This window comes from Typha latifolia, chromosome 2 (genome assembly GCF_019914945.1).
Source record: "Typha latifolia isolate L0001 chromosome 2, TyphaL0001v2, whole genome shotgun sequence".
In the NCBI taxonomy this organism is placed as follows: domain Eukaryota; kingdom Viridiplantae; phylum Streptophyta; class Magnoliopsida; order Poales; family Typhaceae; genus Typha; species Typha latifolia.
In genome coordinates this window covers 4,483,812-4,500,772 of record NC_133087.1, presented here as the reverse complement: position 1 = coordinate 4,500,772, position 16,961 = coordinate 4,483,812, and the positions used below count along the sequence as shown (strand labels likewise).

Here is a 16,961-nt window from a genome sequence, read left to right as displayed (position 1 = left end):
CACCCTTTTCGTAGGTCGCCACCCCACGATAGACATCTCAAGCTCATCATTGACGGGTCGTATTCAGGCCCCCAACGAGCTTGGCGGGGAGGCTTCATCTTGTGCTCCTCATCAGGCCGATAGTCGCTACAGTCAATTTCAGACACCTCTCGCTAAAGAAGCAAATGTTCTTAGAGAAGGTCTTCATGCTATTAGGAGCCTCGGTATCTCTCATATGGACGTGGATATAGACTCAGTTGTATTGATCAACATTAAAAATAATAGCTCCATGAACACTTTTACCGTTGATTGAAAATTGTAACTTTTTTTTGTCTTGTATCCCTGAACATTCTGTAGAGCAAACTATTCAAAAAGCAGACCAAGCAGCTGAGTAAGCTTGCAAATCCGGGTATACGAATTTTGTATTTTGACACCATGGATACCACGGTATGGCATGACACTTAAGTAAATTGCTGACGTTTTATTATAAAAAAGAAGAAGAAATGGACGATAATCAAGACTGTCTAAGTAGAATTATGTCTTATTTTTATTTTAATTAATACCGTACATATACCATTAGGTAGTTATCATCCAATCTCAATCTTCCTCGTTTATATTAAAATCTTACCTGAAAAACATTTTATGTTATGCTCGAGAAAATAGTTTTATTTGACATAAACTATCATATTTATTATTTTTTTACTTATTCTTACATTCAATCTTTATTTATCGTTAGTATAGATCTTCAATCCTTATAATAAAGTAGAGCATTAACTTCAATTCATTCCACAGTGCCTAAAAAGTTAATAAATTCTGCAGCACTAATAATAAGGTACTTATTCAAAGGCATATCTTAAAGATTTTTACTATTTCAAAGTTTTGAATATAAAGTAGGCTTCTATGTTTTCTTATGATTCTAGCCTCCTATACAAGAGGATCATTGATTGAAGAAAAAGATTCATAAATTTAACAAGTTAGATTGTAATCTTTTCTTACAAGTAATTGTATTGTCCAGAAGATTATCATTATGATGTTATTGGGGGTAGTGAAGGGGCTCAAAATTAGCGTGGGTTTCTGAAGGAGTCTCAAATCCCTTAATGCCACAATTTGTTTGTACATGATCATGCTAATATGCTATTGAGTATATACACAAAGGGTTTGAAAGAGGAAGAAAAAAAATTAGGTATGTCCTTGTAAAAGTATGCGTGTTCCTATCAAGATGAGTTCGCACTAGATGAGATTTTCAACAAATAAATCATTACTGACTAAGTGGAGGAGGATTCATATATTGTCTTTGAATGGAACAATTAAATAGTTATCCTTTATTACTTCTCATTCTCATTGAGAATTAGTTGAATTCACACATAAAATCAGAAGCTATTAAAAAAAAATTAGATGCTACATAATTATTTAGTTAGATATACCATAGGGAGGATAACTTATCGTCCTCGTTTCCTTTTCTTTCACTTTTACATGCTACAACCATGTCAATTCATCTAAGTAGTGGAATTACTTAACCAAGCAATTCAATTCGGAGCCACAAGAATTGAAGTCGGCAAGTCAAGTCATCATATTTGAGCTCAAGGAGTTAGAAACATTGAACATCTAAAGCAATATGATTTAGATTGTGACCGTTTGACAAATAAAATTAGATCATTTTAAAAAATGGCAAGAAGAAAAGGAGAGCTAAAAATGTCGATAAAATTGTGACAGATGCATCTCTCAGTTAGACTGCCCTAATAAAATAATGCACCAGATTTGGTGATGATATAAATTATAATATCATCAACTAGACCAAAAGGTTGAGCTGTTGGTCAATAAATTGTTTCAGAAATGAATCAACGACAATGTTATCACAAGTTTGACACATTCCATGTCAACGTTCTTCCCTTATAATTTCGTTAATGCAAGCGCGCAAATGTCCAAAAGAGACAGAATAAGGTTGGCTTAATGAAACAAGAAGTTTATTTTGATCTATGGACAACCTAAAAAGAGAGAAAAAAAAAAAACTAATTTGTTCTTAAAAAGTGACGTATAAAGAGTAAGTAAAGATTAGGCCAAACAAGACTGAAAATTATAATTTATGCTTTCTATAATTAAGCAAAGCTTAATGCACGTAGTTAATTTGGTACAACGACATCGTCTTTTCCCCTTTGAAATTTTCTCCTATACCTTTTTTTTTTATTCATTCTCTATCAAGCCTTCTTTCCCTCATAATTTCTTATAATCCAATTTCCCTATCCACGATCGACCACTAATAAGACATTTTTATTAAAACAAAGAAGTCAAAAGAAAGACTTGGTATAACCACACGGGTATTGATAATATGAACACATGTTTCATTTCGATATCTTAGAAACATTTGCCACTATATATAGAATAGGCAGAGCAAGTCTCTTCCATCATCCAACAATTAATCTCTAAGCCTTCTTAGCTAGCTAGCCATGGCCTTCTTCTCCAAAAGCTTCTTCACCATTGCAGTAATCATCTCTCTTCTCTCTTGCACACATGGGCAGTTGTCTCTAACTTCTACTCTAACAGCTGCCCAAATTTAGAAAGTATCGTGGCATCTGTCATGTCTCAAATTGCTTCTTCAGATCCATCCATGGCTGCTGCCATTCTTCGCCTTTACTTCCATGACTGCTTTGTAAATGTAATTTAGCATCATCTTTAGCTCCTCCTAAATACTTACTCTTCTATATATATATATATATATATATATATATATATATATATATATATATATGTTTTGTTAGGTAAATATTGATCACAGGTATTTTTGTTCATTACCTTAGGGTTGCGATGCCTCTCTTCTTCTTGACGATGGACCGGTGGTCAGTGAAAAGAGAGCGCCTCCGAACCTTTCGGTTCGCGGCTACGAAGTCATCGATGCCATCAAATCGCGGGTGGAAGCAGCTTGCAGAGGACAGGTTTCATGCGCCGACATTCTCGCCCTTGCCGCCCGCGACAGCGTCAGCTTGGTTAGTGAATGAATTACTTCATAATAATACTTCTTGGGTCGACCACTATGTATAAATCTCTTCTTAATTACTAGGGCAAAAGTCTACTATCAGTCTCATAAGATAACCCTAATAACTCCTACTCAGAGGTAGATATATAAGGGCTTTTATTTTTTATAGAGGGCAGGGCATCATATTTTAAAATTTATCCAAATAAATTATTAGCTAGTAATTTTTAAAACTAAATTAAGATTTATAGCACACAGATAGTAAGGATCACAACTGTGAGTTGCACACTTAACTAACATATATATTGTTATCAACTACTGCAGCTTGGAGGACCAAGTTGGTCAGTACCATTAGGCCGCACAGACTCAACGTCGGCAAGCCTGAAGGTGGACCTCCCCGGCCCCGACTCCAACATCGGAGACCTAATCTCAGCTTTCGCCAACAAAGGCCTTGATGCCCGAGACCTTACTGCTCTCTCCGGTGCGCACACCATTGGACAAGCGACGTGCAACATCTTCAGAAACCGCATTTACAACGACGCTAATATCGACCCGAACTATGCCTTTCTTCGCCGGCAAACCTGCCCTATGGGTACCGGCCTAAACTTTAACCTAGCTCCGCTAGACACGTCGAGCCCCACTCGTTTCGACAATGCCTACTACAAGAACCTCATCGGCCAGGAAGGGCTGCTCCACTCCGACCAAGAGCTATTTAACAACGGGCCTGATTGGCTTGTGCGGTTGTACGGTAGCAATCCTACGGCCTTTGCCAATGACTTTGCCAATGCCATGGTTAAGGTGGGAAACCTTAGTCCATCAACTGGATGGAGTGGAACAAGAAGATCGAACTGCAGGAGTGTGAATTTTTCATCACGATACTGATCAAAGCCACTTCCAACTTGAAATTTGTGATGTCCCTCAATTTATGTTAATTTGTTTGATATTTTTTTTAATTTAAAATGGTGTTGTACTTAAGCGGATGAAAGGATCCGTACGTGTAGAGTTTTTAAGTTGGAATTGAATTCTTTCTATTATTTGTTACATGCGATTGATGACTATGTTTGTGTTAGCTGACAGAGTGATGTGGTGTGGATGCATGGGATGTACTTTGGTTGACTAAATCTAGCGTTGATTTTTGTTGGAGAAGTCGTTTGTCACTTTTAAAATTTCAGAAATATATGTGAAGATCTCTAATATATGGTAGGAAAGATGCCTCTTAACAATGATTAATGTAGATGGTGATATCCAAGATATATAAACGGTATGAGAAGGTCAATTTTATAATGTAAATGAGTGGGGATTATGACATCTGAGTTAATTAAACCCAAGAAAGTCTAAATAGAAGGGTATCAACTAAAAGATATTTTACTAGAACACTAAAGTAGCTTTGAAAATATATAAAAATTACTCTTTAGTGGGATAGGATATGGTGGTTAGATTTAACAAAGAAATTTTTTATTTTGTGGGTGGCCTAGGGTGAAATATGTCTTTAAAAAGGTGGGTCAATATTTTAAACTTTTAAAGAGTAATTTAGTAATTTAATTTACACTAAATCAGAATCAAAGTTAATAATGTCAACCAAAGTAAATGTAGGTAGAACATTATATAGAAATTATTGAAAAAAATAGTAGGAGGTATTTAGCAAATCTTCAAATATAAGATGTTAATAAAATAATAAAAAAATGTAGTGTAAACTAGTTGAATATTTTTCTATTATTCAACTACTTTGCTACATCTATGATGATTATAGAGGCGAAATTATCCAGGTGGCATCAGAATCGCACCGGATAACGGTGTAAATTAAATTAGCATATATTTTTGATATAGTTATGGGTAATTTGTGTGATATGATATCAGATAGTGATTGTTTACCATATATTATATATAATTACTTAGTAATATATCAAACCTGAATATGTAACAAATTTACTAACTTTTACCATCCCCATAATCCATCTGTTTCTCCCTACCCCCTCTTCATTAAAAGACTAGACCATCACAAAACCCTACTTACTACAGTAGTTGGCTGCTAGTGTTCTATTCTCCTTTAGCTCTACAAATACTAGATGTTGCACAAATTCTCGTTCCTACGTGGAAATGGCATTGCTGAGTTTGAAATTTTCTAGACGATTTGAACACTCTATTCTTATTCCGGGAATCATCTAAACAATCCAACAATCCATAAACTACAATAATTCATAAGCAAGAAAATTACTTTCTAATCACAAACCACAATACAAGATCATGCAAAAAAAAGAGTGGGTTCTTTCATGAGTTAGACAAGTCCAATAGAAGATTTAGAGAAAATAGTGTGGCGGCTAAGTAATGCTTAGTAATTCTACAAGCTATGCTCAAAAGAGGCAGAACAATATGATTTTATTTTTATTGGATTTTCTTATTTACTGGTTTGGGGATTTAAAGAGAGGGTAGAATACGAGTTTTGGTTTAGATTTTAAGCAAGATTTGTACTCGATGTTTTTCGAGTAGATATCACTTGTACGATTTTGTCCTACATTATACTAAAAAGAAAACAGTTGCATGCCTGATGAATGTAGCCTAGAGCTGAATCATATAAATCTTATTGTCTTGTCTGCTCGAATTATTTTTATCTTTTTTCTTTTATTTTTTATGTGTTTTTATTGTTGATTCTTATCGCAAATAATAACACCAATGTCTTGTTTTCCTTTAGTATTTTCACATCCAAATTTTATAGATCTGTAAGCAATTTGTTAAAGATATTCAAGTGCTTCGTCGTTAGAATTCACTTATTATATTAAAATTGAAATAACTTCTTCTTTAAGTAGAATCAATTCTTAATGTTTTTTATCATAATATTTTTCTCTAATTTATTTAACACACTTTTCATTGAGGCCTCCTTTGTTATATCTGAGTTAGAGATCCCATACCCACATAGGTAGGGCAAATTGTACATGATCCAATACTTGGTAACGTGGGAGGAGAATGGAGATTTGGCATCTGAGAAGCACTTGAGTTGGATTAGAGGCATGTATATATATGACTCCTTATGTTAGTAAAAATCCTAGAGCTGCTTATATAAACTACTGGGATCTCGAATTGCGCAAGGATAAGGAGGGCAAATCAAGCTACTCAAAGGCTGAGGATCCGGGGTCGGAAGTGCTAAGACAACTTTAAAAGGTTAGCCAACCCATTGTGAACTCCAAATTAGTTCTAGCGGAGCACTCCACTATACTTTTTCTTTTATCATTCAAGAGCCCGAGGGTTAGATATGAGCTACACAAAGAACCAACTTTTCCTTGATACAGAGGCACTAAACCCTTATCAAACTTTAGCCAATATATTAAACCACCTAGTCTATGCTTCAAACTGTGTGCGTCACCTAATTATTACTTCGAACTAAATGCCACTAAGACATTGCTCTAAGCTGTCTGTCGAGTTGCTCCTCCAAGCTAACTGCACCGCTGAACTATTAACCGAGCCAAACCGTTGAGCTAAGTCATCACCAACCAATAAATAATTTCCTCCATAATAATTATTTGAGGTTAGATTTTTAATCCTACAATATGCTCTAATGATATGTATACCTATCAATTCTACACTCAAATAATTTATTTCAAGGAGGTGATAACATGCAGAAGACATTACTTTCCTTCAACGACAACTTCCAAGTATAAATCAATGACTTAGGATATAAAGGCTATGTTAATTAAGATATAAAACTATCATGATTTGGATAATAATTATATTAGAGCATATTATGTCTAAAGTATTCTGGCTTGATCATTATTATGGCCACATTCAGAATTTTCAACTCAATAATCTTACGACTATTACGACTGTTATATATAGGCTGGCCCCTCTTTGCACTCTAGAACCATCCATAATTTGCTTGTTTGGTTATGAGTCGCAGATGGTAAAGAAGGAGATCAACCGAAGATTAAATATGAACAACACAGCTATGATCTACAATTTCTTTGTATCTTAGATTTTATACCAAGGAATAGACTTAATTTCCTCTATATTATTCTCTCTATAACTATATTTTTTTGTTAGTTGACAGACAGACAGAGTCATCTCGTGTGGATGCATGCATGCATGGGATGCACTTTGCCTTACTCCATCTATCCTTGACTCTTTTCTTTTGTTAGAAAATTTGATTTTGACTTTAAATTTTCAGAGATATGTGTGAAAATCTTCTAATATACGGTAGGAAAGATGCCTCCTAACAACTAAGATAACGTTTTTATTATTATAATAAAAAACTAAGATAACGACATAAGAAGTCAAGTTTATACGTAAGTCTCCTCCATGCTGTTCTTTCTACATTGGAAGTCTAATAATGTGCGTAAAATTTTATCAAATATAGCGTGCATTTTGGTATATATCATGCAATCTTATATTTTATTTTTAATGCCTCGTAAACAATCATAGCTGATGATATCCTTCTGCTTTTGAAATAAGCAAAAGTTAATATATCTAGGATACACTAATTTAATTTTAAAATATTATTTCCATTTTAATTTTATATTAACATAAAAAATTTATTTAAATGTATTTGAATCTATAATTAATTTAATTGGCATTCATTGTAAAAACATATGACTTAAAAATGTTTTTGGTTTGATTAATTAGATTCTAGGTAATTTTATTGAATTTAATCCATTTTGTGATTTACTTCAGAATTTTGCATTCTTTTTTTCTTTGTAGTTTTTTTTCAACACCATAATATTATTTTAACTAACTGATGTTAAATAAATTACAAAAATATTCTCATCTTTATACTCTTTCATCATCTTCATTCTTCGCCACTACCCCCGCTTTTCTTTCGTCTTCCCGCTCTAACTACTCCTCGTCCTCTTCTTCTTTATAAAAAATAGTATATTGTAATGAAATATATTTTTTTTGCTAGTACTTTCATCTTAACCCAAGATATTAGATAAAAAATAAAGAATAAAATTATAAAATTCTCAAACACGAGAAGCGAATTATAAAATAAATAAAATATAGAGTGTGATTTGTAAAATTTTCTAGATTTATTATTTATCTTAGAATTAATTATGCAACAAATTTACATTACATGCACTATGGTTACCTAAAGGAAAATTTTTATTTTGCTTTTATAAAGGTTGATATATAATATAGGAGGATAACTTATTATTATTATCTTATTTCATTTTTTCACTTTAAAATGCGACAAAGGTGGGCTAAGACAATTTATCTAAGTAATAGAATTTATTAAGCCAAACAATTGAATTAAGAGCCACTAGAATTGAAGTCGGCAAGTCATCATTATTGACCTCTAAGTAGTTTCAAACTTCAAAACATCTAAAGCAATATGATTTGGATTGTGACCATTAGTGCAAATAAAATAAGATCATTTTAAAAAGAAGAAAAGGAGAGCTAAAAAATATCAATAATAATGACAGATGCATTGAATCTTAGGTAGATCACCAAATTTGGTGATAATATATATTTAAAATGTGATAAACTAGCACAAACAGTTGAGCTATTAGTTAATAAATAGTTCCCTAAATGGACCAAAAGATTTTGCTACCATAAGTTTGACACCTTTAAAAAATATTTAATAATAAGTTTGACACATTCCATGCATGTCAATCGTTCTTCCCTAATAATTTCAATAAAGCTAAAGGTACATAGTTGTTGTCGTAGAGCAATGATTAATTCCATATATATACTAGCGAATTCTTTGAGACAATATTTTATTTCTAAATCTTCACGATCTTTATGTATTCATTCAATATTTCATAAAAGTCCTTGACATTATGAAGAGATATAAATTGACTTAATGAAATAAGAAATTTATTTTGATTTATAGATCACATAAGAGAGAGAGAGAGAGAAAATAATGACGAAGAGACTACTTTATTCTTAAAATATGAAGGGGTGATCGTTACTTAAGTATAAAGTACAAATGATAACTTAAAATCGAGCCAAATTAAGAGACTAATTATAATCTCCTTTTTGTTTAATTAACAAAAGCTTAACGTACGTACGAATTAATTTCTCTTTTCCCCTTTGAATATTTCTCCTTCCCCTTTTTTTTCATTCTCTATGAAACCTTCTTTTCCTCTTAATTTCCAACAATCTTATCTCTCAGTCCTTGGTCGACGAATAATAATACGTTTCTTTATTAAAACAAAGAAGTCAAAAGAAAGACTTGGTGTAACTACATGGCTATTGATAATATCAACACATGTTTCATTTCCATATCTTAGAAATATTTATCACTATATATACAAAAGGCAGAGCAAGCCTCTTCCATCATCCAACAATTAATCTCCAAGCCTTCCTAGCTAGCTAGCCATGGCCTTCTCCTCCAAAAGCTTCTTCACTATTGCAGTACTCCTCTCTCTTCTCTCTTGCACTGCTCATGGGCAGTTGTCTTCTAACTTCTACTCTAACAGCTGCCCAAATTTAGAAAGCATCGTGGCATCTGTCATGTCTCAAATTGCCTCTAGGAATCCATCCATGGCTGCTGCCATTCTTCTCCTCTTCTTCCACGACTGCTTTGTAAATGTAATTTAACATCATCTTTAGCTCCTCTAGAATACTTGATCTTATATATATATGTTTTGTTAAGTAAATACTAATCACATATATATATTTTTTATTCATTACTTTAGGGTTGTGATGCCTCTCTTCTTCTTGACGATGGACCAGTGGTCAGTGAAAAGAGAGCGCCTCCGAACCTTTCGGTCCGTGGCTATGAAGTCATCGACGCCATCAAATCGCGGGTGGAAGCAGCTTGCAAAGGACAAGTTTCATGCGCTGACATTCTCGCCCTTGCTGCCCGCGACAGCGTGCGCTTGGTTAGTGAATGAATTACTTCATAATAATACTTCTTGGATCGACCACTATGTATAAATCTCTTGTTAATTACTAGAGCAAAAGTCTACTATGAGTCTCATAAGATAACCCTAATAACTCCTACTTAGATGTAGATATATAAGGGCTTTTATTTTTTATAGAGGGCAGGGCATCATATTTTGAAATTTATCCAAATAAATTATTATCTAGTAATTTTTAAAACTAAATTAAGTTTTATAGCAAACAGATAGTAAGGATCACAGCTGTGAGTTGCACACTTAACTAATATATATTGTTATCAACTGCTGCAGCTTGGAGGACCAAGTTGGTCAGTACCATTAGGTCGCACAGACTCAACGTCGGCAAGCCTAAATGTGGACATCCCCGGCCCCGACTCCAGCATTGGAGCCTTAATCTCAGCCTTCGACTCTAAGGGCCTTGACGCACGGGACCTCACCGCTCTCTCCGGCGCGCACACCATTGGTCAAGCAGCATGCGGCATCTTCAGAAACCGCATCTACAACGATGCCAACATCGACCGAAAATACGCCTTTCTTCGTCGACAAACTTGCCCTATGGGCTCCGGCCCAAACTTCAATCTAGCTCCGCTAGATGCATCGAGCCCCAACCGCTTCGACAACGCCTACTATAAAAACCTCATCAATCGGAAGGGGCTACTCCACTCTGACCAGGAGCTGTTCAACAACGGGCCTACAGATTGGCTTGTGCGCTTGTATAGTAGGAATCCTGCAGCCTTTGCTAATGACTTTGCTAATGCCATGGTTAAGGTCGGAAACCTTAGTCCATCAACTAGATGGAGTGGAACGAGAAGATCGAACTGCAGGAGTGTGAATTTTTCATCACGATACTGATCAAAGCCACTCCCATTGCGCATGGTACAAGGGAATAAACCTTTGAAATTCGTGATGTCCCTCAATTTGTGTTAATTTGTTTGATATTTTTTTGGAATTTAAAATTGTGTTGTATTTAAGCGGATGAAAGGATCCGTACATGTAGAGTTTTTAAGTTGGAATTGAATTCTTTCTATTATTTGTTACATGCATTTGATAATTAGTTGACAAAGTTATGTGGTTTGGATGCATGGGATGTAATTTGGCTGACACCAAACCTTGATTTTTGTTGGAGAAATTGTTGGTCACTAAAAATTTCAGAATTATATGTGAATATTTCTAATATATGGTAGGAAAGATGCCTCGAAATTCAAGATAAGATAACGATATGAGAAGGTCAACTTTAGGGTGTAAATGAGTAGAGATTATGACATCTGACTTAAGTAGATCCAACAAGGTTTAAATAGTTATCAACTAAAAAATAATTTATTAGATACTAAAGGTAGCTTCTAAAATATATAAAAATTACTCTTTAGTGAGATATTTTTTATTTTGTGGGGTGGCTAGGGTGAAATATGTCTGTGAAAAAGTGGGTCAATATTTTTAATTTTTTTAAGGGTAATTTAGTCAACCAAAGTAATAGTAGGACTTTGTATAGAAACTATAGGAAAAAAATGAAGGTTGTAGTTATTAAATCTTCAAAATATAAGATGTTAATAATAAATAATAAAAGTATAGGATGCTATTTGAATATTTTCCTATTATGTAATTATATTTGAATATTTTCCTATTATGTAATTACTTTGCTACATAAAGGAGAAAACTGGTTGGATTAACTGATTAATTCCGTGATTAATTCCGCCTTGCATCTGAATCCAAATCCAATATGATAAAAGATGTAAAATTACTACCTATTCTTGATACAAATATATTTATAAGTAATATATCGGATATGACAACAGTCAACAGATAGTGACTGCTTACCGTATACTATATGTAATTAGTTATTAAATAATAATCAATAACCCAAACCAATATATCCCAACCTGAACTATTAACAATTTAACTTCACTAACTCTTATTCTACCTAAACCCTTCTGTTTCTCCCTACACCCTCTTCATTAGAAGCCTAGACCATCAAAAAACCCTACTTACTACGATGATGGTTGACTGCCACTATTCCATTCTCCTTCCACTCTACAAAACACTGGATGTTGTACAAAATCCCGTTCCTATGAGGAAACGGCGTTGCTGACTCTGAAATGTTGCTCATCTTCCCCCATATGGTTCCATGATAACAATTCCTTCCCCTTCTTCAAGGAAACTTCTCCAAATCCTTCCCCTGAAGATCCGGAATCCGTTCTCTAACATAGTCCAATTTGGCCTTGAAGAAGTTCTTTGTCTCGGAAGCTCTATCCAGAAGGAATTCCATAGGCTTGTGCTCATCATAGAAGAAAAAGTAGTATAAAAATAGACTGAATCCAACTCATCTCTTTGTAGTCACTTCTCTCCATTCCCAGCTGCCATTTGCTTACAAGCTCTGTAGCATCCTCGATTAATCTCTTATTTGTAAGATTTTTTTTATTGATAGTGAATATGCTTGTCGGTAGATCGTGGATGTAGCCCAAATTTAGATGAACCACTTAAATCTTATATTGTAATGATGTGATGTTTTATTTATCTCTAGTCCCTACTAATTAATAAGCATTGAGTAAAAATTTTAAGTGTCTATTTAGAATTGGTTTATTCATGATATTGTGACAAGCCTAATCTAAGTAGGTTAAAGATAAGATGTCTCATTCTATTTTTAGACATGTGAGGACTGCATAGGATATATTAACAATCTTTGCTTCTATCTAGATTTGAAGCAAATCTCCGGTTCTCTTGAACTTGGTGTATAGTGTTATGCATAGTCCCTTGAGAATGTCAAAAAAGAGATAAAAATAAAAAAGTAAAAATATGTTACAGATATATTGGTGAATGCTTACCATTTAGTGCGTGCATCATGGGTATAGAAGAAGAAAATTATAAAATTCTTTTGGTTCAACAATTCTAAGTTGTATCTGATCCATTGTATGCCATCAACTCCTTGAAATAAATCCTTTCAGTGAATGGTGGGATGCTCTGCTCATTCCAAAAAACTTCATCTGGATCAACTTTGGACTTCACCATGGCTAACCTTCTAAAGTTGTCCTTGAAGTACTTCCGACCCCAAACCTGAGCTTTTGAGTAGCTTGAATTGCCCTTCTCATTCTTGCCCAAATCAAGATCCCTGAAGTTGATATAAGCAGCTCTGGGATTTTTACTAACATAAGGACTCATATACCTATACATATCTCTAATCCAGCTCAAGTGCTTCTTAGATGCCACATCTCCACTCTCCTTCCATCGTACCAAGTACTGGATATTGTACAAATTGCCCTGCCTATGTGGGTATGGGATCTCAGACTCAGATATCCTACTCATCCTCCCACCTTGAGGATTCAAATACATAGACCCAGCTCCTTCCTTCGAAAACATCTCCCATATTCCTTCCCACTCTCTCAATGGAATTGGGTCCTTAACATAGTCAGATTTACCTTTGTTGTATTCCTTTGGCTGCAAGCTTCTATCTACCAAGATCTCAATAGGCTCTCCATTTGTATAGCCAGCAAAGTATATTACAGACTCAATCCAGCTCATCTCCCTGCAGTCTTCTCTCTCCACACCCAGCCCTGGAAAGCTCTTCTCCATATGGTAGAGCAGCTCACTGCACCGTCCAAGGAACAAGGCGATGAACACTGCCTCTGCTCCCCTCTTTTTGCCCTGCTTAGATATTATATCAACTTTGAGGTACAAATCCTCATGAAGCTTGTGAGCAATGTACTGCCACTTGTACACAAGTTGAATAGCTTCATTCTTCTTGGTCTTGTGCAAGGTTACAACAGTGACATTGTGAGGAACTCCAACGAGTCCTAGATTCCATGAGATTATAACCCCAAAGCTTGCTCCGCCCCCTCCTCTAATTGCCCAAAAGAGTTCCTCCCCCATGGATGCTCTATCCAATAACCTCCCATTTGCATCAACTAACTCAGCATCCAAGACACTGTCTGCAGCCATTCCATACTTCCTCGCCAATCTCCCGAGACCGCCGCCGCTGACCTGGCCGCCGATGGCGACTGTAGGGCAAGAGCCAGCTGGAAATCCATGATACCTACTACTTTTACCTATCTTGTAAAATAATTCACCAATAGTGGCGCCAGACTGCACCCATGCAGTACTCCGCCGTATGTCTACGTTCACGGACCGCAGTTTCGCAAGATCAAGCATAACGAAGCGGCCGTCTCCGTCGTCGGAGCGGTAGGAAAGGCCTTCGTAGTCGTGCCCCCCGCTGCGAATTCTTATCAGCAAGCTGTGTTTTTTGCAGCAGATGACTGACGCTTGGATTGCAAGTGCGTCCTCTGGAGATATGATGAGGAGAGGGTTTGCCGAGGAGGTGAACCTGAGGTTTTGGATGGAGGACAGCAAGAGGGAGGAGTAGGAAGGGGTGTTTGGTGTGTATATGAGTTGAGATAAGTTGTGACCGGGGAGATGGATTGAGAGGCAGTTGAGGAAGCTCTCATGGGCTTGTTGTGGAGAGGATGTTGAGATTGAAAGGCGTAGAAGGAGAACAAGGAAATGGAGAATGGAGACTGTTGCCATCTTCTACTACCTTTCTTAGCTTCTCCCAAACCAAGTTAGATAGATTGAGATAAGGGTAAAGAAGAGACAAAGAATTGAAGATTCTTTGTTACAATCATTTTCATTATTAAAATAATCAATCGGTGGTTAGGTTAGGTTGGCAATCAGACCTAACTTCTATTATGGAGAAAATCTTATTTGTGATCAATTATCATGTGCATATTCCCCTAGTTCAGAGGAGCCAGTAGGAATAAGTTCAAAAACACACATTCCGTTGCCGGGACTTGAACCCGGGTCTCTCGGGTGAGAGCCGAGTATCCTAACCAACTAGACTACAACGGATTTTGAGATTCTAACAACTTTCATTATTTGTCGACTACTACACCTATCCACTTGTTCCTAAGGCCACGTCTTTCCCTTGCCAATCCTTTTGAATGATGGCAGAAGCTATTCCAGCTCGTGGACCTTAGTATTCCATCATATGCATCTTATGGAAAGTCTCAGGAAGGCTGTGAGATGGATTGTTGGAGTTAGTGAAAAATCTCTCCATCCTCTCCCAAAACAAAAAAATAAATAAAATTTACCTGAATATTTCATTATGTTATGATACTAATTAAAATATATATAAAATGTTATAGAAGATAAAATCTATCACACACTATCAATAATAATAATATATGAAAAATAAAGTGTGAAAAAAATAATCGTAAACACAAAAAATTTTATGTGAAAAAATTTGAAACCGAGTAAAGAACAATGGATTGAAACTTGGATCAACAGTTAATAAGAAGCTTACAGATCACTCGTCGATTTCCACAATTCAATCTATACCAACTTTGCTTGTCGATCTACACACTGCTTCCCATGATAGGTTTTCAAACCTCAGTAATCCTTGAGGTTGATTCTTCTATCTCAGTTTTGAGGTCTCAGTGACCTTCAAAATGTAGTTCTTTTAGATAGAATGTAGATGCATTATGATGAGAATGATCGAGCACTTTTCGTTTAAAGCTGAGAATTGATCTTCAATGGCCTCTAAAAGATGATCTCCAAATTAATACTTGAAGGTTCTCACTTCTAGGATTAGATTAAACCATTTTATATTTTTGGAGATAAGATAAATATCTCTTCAAAGATTCTTCACAGATTCTCTTATAGATAAAATAAATTGAGATAGGCCCAAATCTAAGTCAAATCAGCTCAAAAGTCCCATTCGAATGAGCTCAAATGCTTATTATTCTCTTCTTTCTCGAGAAAATACGTTCGAACGCGTGATGGTCCGTTCGAACAATTGAGCAGACTTGTTGAATGCGAGTTATTATTTTCTATGCCTTTGGTATTTTTTATACTATTTTAACCATCATGACACCGTTTGGGCATTTCAATGATGATTTCAAGACCGTTTTGAATACTTTGACTTTAAATTCAATCTTTCATTTCAAACATCTCATAATGTTATGTGCATATACTCATACTTAAAATCTAGAGATATTACATAAATAAAAATTATATTTTGAAATATAATTTGCTAATTATATTAGTAAAAATAAAATCTAACAATCTCGCCCTTTGAAAATTTGTGATAAAATATAATTTTCTAAAATACAAAGTGTCTACTCATAATAATGTAATGTGAATTGTGTTAGATCAAATCATATCAAGGAGACATTAGGCTCAATGGATTGAGTCTAGTTATTTTATTTGCTTATTTGATTAAGTTAGAGTCTTAGTAGGTTATGATTTTATTTAAAATTGCTAACCTTTATATCTACAACGTTTAAGATTTCTCTAAATTTGAAATCTATTTGCGGCGAAACCAATGATTAATTTGAGAAAAATAAGAAAAAAATGTTTTAGTCAAGCTAATTAGTTAGCTTTATCTTATTATTTAAATTTCAAATAAATCGAATAATCTGTATGTTGATCCGATTCGCTAAGAATTTTTACACCTATTTATGTGTTGATAAGAAGGATTGAATAGAATCATTAGAAGAAATCTGAGTTTAGCTATTCGTTAGATCATTTTATCTTTCTAGGAGTATATCATAGATTTCAACCTTTTTTTCTAGAAGTATATCATAGATTCCAACCTTTCAAATCCTAGCCAGCTCCTATCTCCAACAGTCACCTTACAATACGGTCATCGACCACCACCCTTGGTCGTTCACTACCCTCCGACGACCATCACTCTGCCCATGTATGGTTTGCGTCTGACCTCAGGCTCAGACTTGAATTCTAGTGTCATTGAACCTGTTGATTCCCTCCAACTCTCGTGTCTACTTCTCCCCCTACATGTATGTGGCGAAGTCATATCTCTGGTTGATGCTTCTCGAAGAGGAAGCAATGTTGTTGTGGTTGGGCCTTCTCGTGAGTGTCTTCACATACATAGGGGAAGCCTTATCGGTGCTTGAAGGCCTTAAGCTCATGGCATCTTATCAAGACATCAATTCCTGGTTGTTTGCCTCCCTATCGTGAAGGCTGTCAACGTGTAGACTACATTTATCAATTGGTCTATTACCCCTAGAACGTGTAGCCAATCTAGTAATAACAAATTGTATCAGAAAAGATTGGACAAATCCACCTACTAGGTCTGATTGTATCTTTGAACTGGACTTTAAACCAGAATCATATGTTTATGGACGTTAACACACACACACACACAAAAGGAAAAGAATGTGCCACTGCTGGGAGAGATCAAT

The 16,961-nt window shown here is 35.2% G+C and overlaps 1 protein-coding gene, 1 non-coding gene and 1 pseudogene across 2 annotated transcripts; 1 reads left to right on the top strand and 2 right to left on the bottom strand.

The window, feature by feature from the left end:
* Positions 1 to 2,423: 2,423 nt before the first annotated feature.
* Positions 2,424 to 10,626, top strand: LOC140781394 (peroxidase P7-like; annotated as a pseudogene).
* Positions 10,627 to 12,529: 1,903 nt separating this feature from the next.
* On the bottom strand, positions 12,530 to 14,341 carry LOC140781087 (tetrahydroberberine oxidase-like). Its single transcript, XM_073126885.1, has one exon. The coding sequence runs from the start codon at positions 14,284 to 14,286 to the stop codon at positions 12,658 to 12,660; it is 1,629 nt and encodes a 542-aa protein (XP_072982986.1). The 5' UTR covers positions 14,287 to 14,341; the 3' UTR covers positions 12,530 to 12,657.
* A 193-nt stretch (positions 14,342 to 14,534) lies between these two features.
* Positions 14,535 to 14,607, bottom strand: TRNAE-CUC (transfer RNA glutamic acid (anticodon CUC)). The gene has a single exon. It is a non-coding gene; the product is annotated as a tRNA-Glu (tRNA).
* Between the last annotated feature and the right edge of the window lie 2,354 nt (positions 14,608 to 16,961).

Coding starts and splice junctions, on each gene's coding strand:
- LOC140781087 (XM_073126885.1), bottom strand. CDS start 14,286: ATGGCAACAGTCTCCATTCTCCATTTCCTTGTTCTCCTTCTACGCCTT.